The sequence below is a fragment of the Orycteropus afer genome, unplaced genomic scaffold (genome assembly GCF_000298275.1).
Source record: "Orycteropus afer afer isolate SDZICR_OR568_19922 unplaced genomic scaffold, OryAfe1.0 scaffold00357, whole genome shotgun sequence".
NCBI lineage: Eukaryota > Metazoa > Chordata > Mammalia > Tubulidentata > Orycteropodidae > Orycteropus > Orycteropus afer.
Genome location: NW_006921944.1, coordinates 269,180 through 274,767, shown reverse-complemented (window position 1 = coordinate 274,767; position 5,588 = coordinate 269,180). Strand labels below are relative to the sequence as shown.

Sequence of the window (5,588 nt, the reverse complement as noted above, 5' to 3'; positions counted from 1 at the left end):
GGGGTCACTATGAGTCGGATCCAACTCAATAGCTATGAGTTTGGTTTTTGGTAAGAACCCTAGTGGTGTAATTGTTAAGCAATGGGCTGCTAATGAAAGAGTGGTGGTTCAGATCCACCCAGTGGCTCCACAGGGCAAAGACCTGGTCATCTGCCTCTGTAAAGATTATGGCCTGTAACATTCTGTAGGGAAGTTCTACTCTGTCACGTAGGATCACTATGCATTGAAATAGACTCAATGACATCTAACAACAACAACAGCAACAATATTACTAATGCTACTATTATCATTTGATCGACCTAATTACATTATGTATAGAGTCTGTACAAAATCTATCCTTTCTAAATAGGCAATTTTTTTTTCCTCATTACCTCCAGTATCTCAGGAAATAAATTGCTAGATTGCTGAATAGTTGAAACCTTACTTTCTTGGCTTCTATTTAGTTTCTTGTAGAGAAAGAGAGAGAGAGAGAAAAAGAAAAACTTCCTTATTACTTCTCTAATATAGTAATTCTTATTTTTGTAAAGGTTTTCTTTGTAATACTCTGCTACTGACTTTAACTTCTACTCATATGTTCTAATTCTGTCATTTTTATTCCTGGCTCAAATATTTTTTAAAACAATAAATAAGGAAGATAACATAATGCTTAAAACCAAAAATTCCGAGTCAATCTATATAGTATCTTCTACCATACTTACTGGAGCTCTGGTGGTATGGTGCCTAAAGCATTTGACCATTAACCAGAAGTCTGGCAGTTCAAACCACCAGCCACTCTTCGGAAGGAAGATTGGGCAATCTGCTTCCATAGATACCACCTCAGAAACCCAAGGAGGGGTCACTATGAGTCAGGAATGACTCAACAGCAGTGAGTTTGTTTTTTATTTTTTGGTTTTACCGTACTTATTCAGTCTGTATGCTGAGCAGATAATCCAAGAAGCTGGAGTATATGAAGAAGAACTCAGCATCAGGATTGGAGGATGACTCATTAACAACCTGCAGCATGCAGATGATATAACCATGTTTGTTGAAAAGTGAAGAGGACTTGAAGCACTTACTGATGAAGATCAAAGACTACAACCTTCAGTATGGATTACACCTCAACATAAAGAAAACAAAAATCCTTATAACTGGAACAATAAGCAACATTCTGACAAATGAAAAAAATATTAAAGTTGTCAAGGATTTTACTTGTGTCCACATTTAATACCCAGGGAAGCAGCTGTCAAGACATCAAATGACGTTTTAGACTGGGAAAATCTGCTGCAAAAAAACTTCTTTAAAGTTTTAAAAAGCAAAGATTCCCCTTTGAGGACTAAGATGTGCCTGATCATGGTCTTTTCAATCACCTCATATTCATGTGAAAGGTGGACAATGAATGAGAAAGATCAAAGAAGAATTGGTGCATTTGAATTATGGTATTGGTGAAGAATATTTAATATACCATGGACTGACAGGTGAATGAATAAATATGCCTTGGAAGTATAGCAGAATGCTCCTTAGAAGTGAGGATGGTGACACTTTGTCCCACACTTTGCATACATCTCCAGTCTCTGGAGAAGGGCATCATGCTTGGAAAAGTGGAGGGTGAGCAAGAAGATTCTCAATGAGATAGATTGACACAGTGGCTGCCAATAGTGGATTCAAATATAGCAATGATTGTGGGCATGGCACAGGATAGAACAATGTTTTGTACTGTTATGCATAGGGTCACTATGAGTTGGAACTGCCTTAACAACAACAGTGTGGTCCTGAATCTGAAATAGCATTTCTAGTAGGACCATATTCATTCCACAAAGAAGAGCAAAATATTTTTACAGTGCCATGTTATGTTTTTAACTAGTTGTCTTAATTATCTACTGCTGCTATAACAGAAAGAGCATTGGTGGGGCAGTGGTTAAAGCATTTGTCCTTGTCTTTTTTTAACACCTGTGGGCCCAGTGTACCTTGGAGATCTCATATGTCCTGGCATCAGTCTTCCCTTGTGTCTAGGAAGTTCTCAGTGTAGGGACCCCAAATCCAAAGGATGTGCTCTGCTCCCAGTTCTTTTATAGTGGTATTCCAGTTCCTCCTCTCTCTGCTGCATCTCTCTCCTTTTATATCTTTACAAGGTTATCTTACAGGTAAATGATGTGACTCAAGTAAAACTGTGACTTGAGTAAGGGTGGTGACTTAAGATGTACCCCAAGCTAATCCTAACATAACTTAAACTTGCCTCATAAGCCTAAAAACAACCCATTTGCAAATGGGATTATAAATACAGGCATAGGTTAGGATTTACAACACATCACAAAATGGAGGATAATTACATTAGATCTCCAAATGGAGGCTAATAACATACTTACAAGGGAAATGGGCACTGTCACTGAACTTGATCGAGTTTGGTACCTTTAACCCCTGCAGTATCCGCCTTAGCATATCCGGACATCATTGAAGAATCCATAGGAGAGTACCTTGCCTGCCCTAGTAGCAATCCAAAGGAATGGGAAACTCCAGGAGTGTGAACTTCCTCAGTGGGAGGATATGGCTCAGCAGGTTCTTCAGGACAGCCATGGACACTGGGTTTCCAGAGAAGCTGAAACTGATAAGCTAGGAGCAGTGGCTCAGGGCAAGTAGGACAGTGATGAGCTGGGAGTTCATGATCCCACATCCATTTGAGTTCAGGCAGTGAGGGTGGCTGATGCTCTATCTAGCAGAACTTGGAGGAACTCAGGCTTTTTTTTTTTTTTTCACATAAAGATATTCACAAAAGAGTCAAGAAAGGGAAAATCCCCCAGTATCCATGTATCCATGAGGATCACAGGCCCCAATAGTGGGGGGCTCGATTCCCCGACCCGGCAAACAAAGATGCAATGATTGCCTTATCTGGCTGTAGTTACCATTTCAGTGTTCTTCATTCCTTTGTGCAGATCCATTGGAACTCAGGGTTTAAGCCAGTTGGGTTGGCCTCAGTCAAATTCAGGTACCTTACGTGGCACAAGGACAAGTATGTTAAGTCAGACTCCAACAGCAAGCAATTAGTTATCAAGAGGTACTGAAGCAGGTTCTTACCACCCATTGCAAGTAGAACCAGTCACCACAACAGGTTGAAGTAGAAAAGCAAAAGAATGTATGGATTATCAATACCCAAGGAGACAGAGTGAATCACTTCTCTAAAATGTCTTTTTCCCTGAGCAAAGGAGTTGTTGTTAGCTGCCATTGAGTCAGCTCCAGCTCGTAGCAGCCCGGTGTACAACAGAACAAAACACTGCCCAGTCCTGCACCAACCTCACAATCCTTGCTATATCTGAGCCCATGTTTGCAGCTACTGTGTCAATCCATCTTGTTGAGGGCCTTCCCCTTTTCGCTGACCCTCCACTTTATCAAGGATGATATTCTTCTCCAGGGAATGGTTCCTTCTGACAACATGACCAAAGTAGGTGAGCAAAGAGGTAAACATTATGATGTAGGGATATGGGAAGGGAGTTGAAGATTTTTTTAACTGCCAGGAATGTCTTTGTTCTTCTTTTCTGTGATCACTCCAGACTCATCTTCCCCCTTCCCAGTGTCATCTTGCTTCATAGACTACAGTCCTCGGCTAAAACCAGTCATGGGAGAGGGTTAGAAGAATGTATAATCAAAAACAACAAACCTAAAGAAATCAGTGTCCATGAATCTGTGGAAAGGTTAGCTATTCTATTCACTTAAAAGAAAGCAAACTCAATACTCACTGCTATCAAGTCGGTCCCAACTCATAGCAACCCCTCCTTCAGTTACTGAGGTGGTTTCACTACAGAAGTAGATTGCCCAACCTTCCTTCCAAGGAGTGGCTGGTGGGTTTGAACGGCCAGCCTTCTGGTTAGCAGTCAAGTGCCTTAGGCACTATGCTATAGAGCTCCTATAGAGAGGGGAGGGAAAAATAGCAAGTTAGTCACTATGGTTAATGCCTACTTTAATCATGCCTACTTGTTTGTTAAAGTTCAACAAGGGGCCCCTTTGCCTTTCTATTTCAGCCTTCCACAGTATGCAATTGGGTCTTCAGGCACCTGAGCACTGGTCTGAGTGGTCTTTGAGGAAGAAGACAGAGTCGAGGTGGAACTTCTGCAGACTGAGGAACTGAGGGATGAATTGGGCAGCTAGATTCTCCACCTCTGCTTCCACCTGGGAAATCTGGGAATCCATGATGATTAGAGAGGGGCAAAGTCTGTTCAGAATAACCAACTGGCCCAGATGAGAATCAAACATGGCCAGTGTGGACAGTTCCCATTTACAATTGACTTCCACATGTTGGACACAGTCCAGCTCCACTCCTTTCAGGATCTTCTCACTAATTACATTTTGGGGTCTTTCACTAACACATTCCACCTTCATGTAGCCCAGATGTGGCAGACTTTTTCTCTGCTTGATCCTTCTAACGAGGAAAATATGGAATTCATTTCAGGCATCTTTTTTGAAGCTCAGGTCTATGAGTACTTCCATGGGGGCCAAGGGCTGCTTCTCCTCCATCCTTGAATTGTCCACATTTTGCCTCTTAGTCATGAACTGGGTGGCCTCTGGCTTCTTTAATGAGCATACAGAGACCCTGTGCTGAGTTCCAGACCATACGTTCTAGATGTTGGTATGACTGTTTACCTGTAAATCCAGCACTTTCAGTTTATATCTCTTGAGACAAATTTTTTGGGCAAGTAAGACATCATGCCTGTCCAGTGCAACCTAAGATGTCCTAGTGAGGTGGCTGACCTTCATCAGAGCCCCAGAGAAAGGTGGGTGAAGGGCTAGGTCTGCACCATTGCCTTCAATATCTTGCTGTGTCTCCCATTGATGTGATCTGTGAACAGGATGGGAAGAATTCCTCATGCAGTGACTCCAGAGCGGTAATGGCTGAGGCCATGTCCCACAGCATGCTCTGGCTTGCAATGCTCAAGAGCCTGGGTAGGTCCCAGCTGTTCATGTTGATGAATCTGTTGCAGAACAATTTCTGATCTGTGGTGGGCAGGATGGGTCTGCTCAGAACTCAGGAAGAGTCAATGTGGTGACTCTAGTGTTCTGGGTTCTGGGTCCTTTTTTGGCTCCTCAGAAAACTGATTAGACTTTTCGGTCACATTCCTCCTCTTTTCAACTTGAGGCTGTCGAGGCTGGTAAGTGCCAAGTCCATTGGTCAGGCTTCAGCTGGAGGCTTCTGACTCAAGTAGTTGAAGGGTCTGGTGAACCCAAGATCTGCTTGTTAAACAGTGGCTGCTGGCTCACAGGCTATGGAAACTGATGAATTCCATGGTTGGCAGGCAATAAGGAAGGCTGCTGGCTGAAGTCCCAAGAACCAGAGGTCAGATGATAATGAATGACATGTAAGGTGCAGAGTGAGAAAAATGCTAGAGAGCTTTGTCATAATGCACATATGTATTTGTTGCAGGTCACAATATTGAGGAAACTCCCTTTCAGCCAATTGCTTGCTCATGACAGATCTCATAATAGATGTGATGACATTACATCAGATCACAAAACGGGAGATGTTTATCTCATTACATAATTGCTGAGCCACTGAAATCATGGCCCAACCAAGGTGACACACAAACTTAACCATCACACTAATCATCTTTTTTTAAAATTATTTA

At 42.3% G+C, this 5,588-nt stretch overlaps 1 protein-coding gene across 1 annotated transcript in view; it reads right to left on the bottom strand.

Moving 5' to 3' along the window:
- Positions 1-2,460: 2,460 nt before the first annotated feature.
- LOC103207184 (putative PRAME family member 26) overlaps positions 2,461-5,588 on the bottom strand; it is a 16,374-nt gene continuing 13,246 nt past the window's right edge. The window contains 5 exon segments of the mRNA XM_042782523.1: positions 2,461-2,663; positions 2,666-2,711; positions 2,969-3,043; positions 4,138-4,387; positions 4,842-4,937. Coding sequence (XP_042638457.1) covers positions 2,461-2,663; positions 2,666-2,711; positions 2,969-3,043; positions 4,138-4,387; positions 4,842-4,937 — 670 coding nt within the window.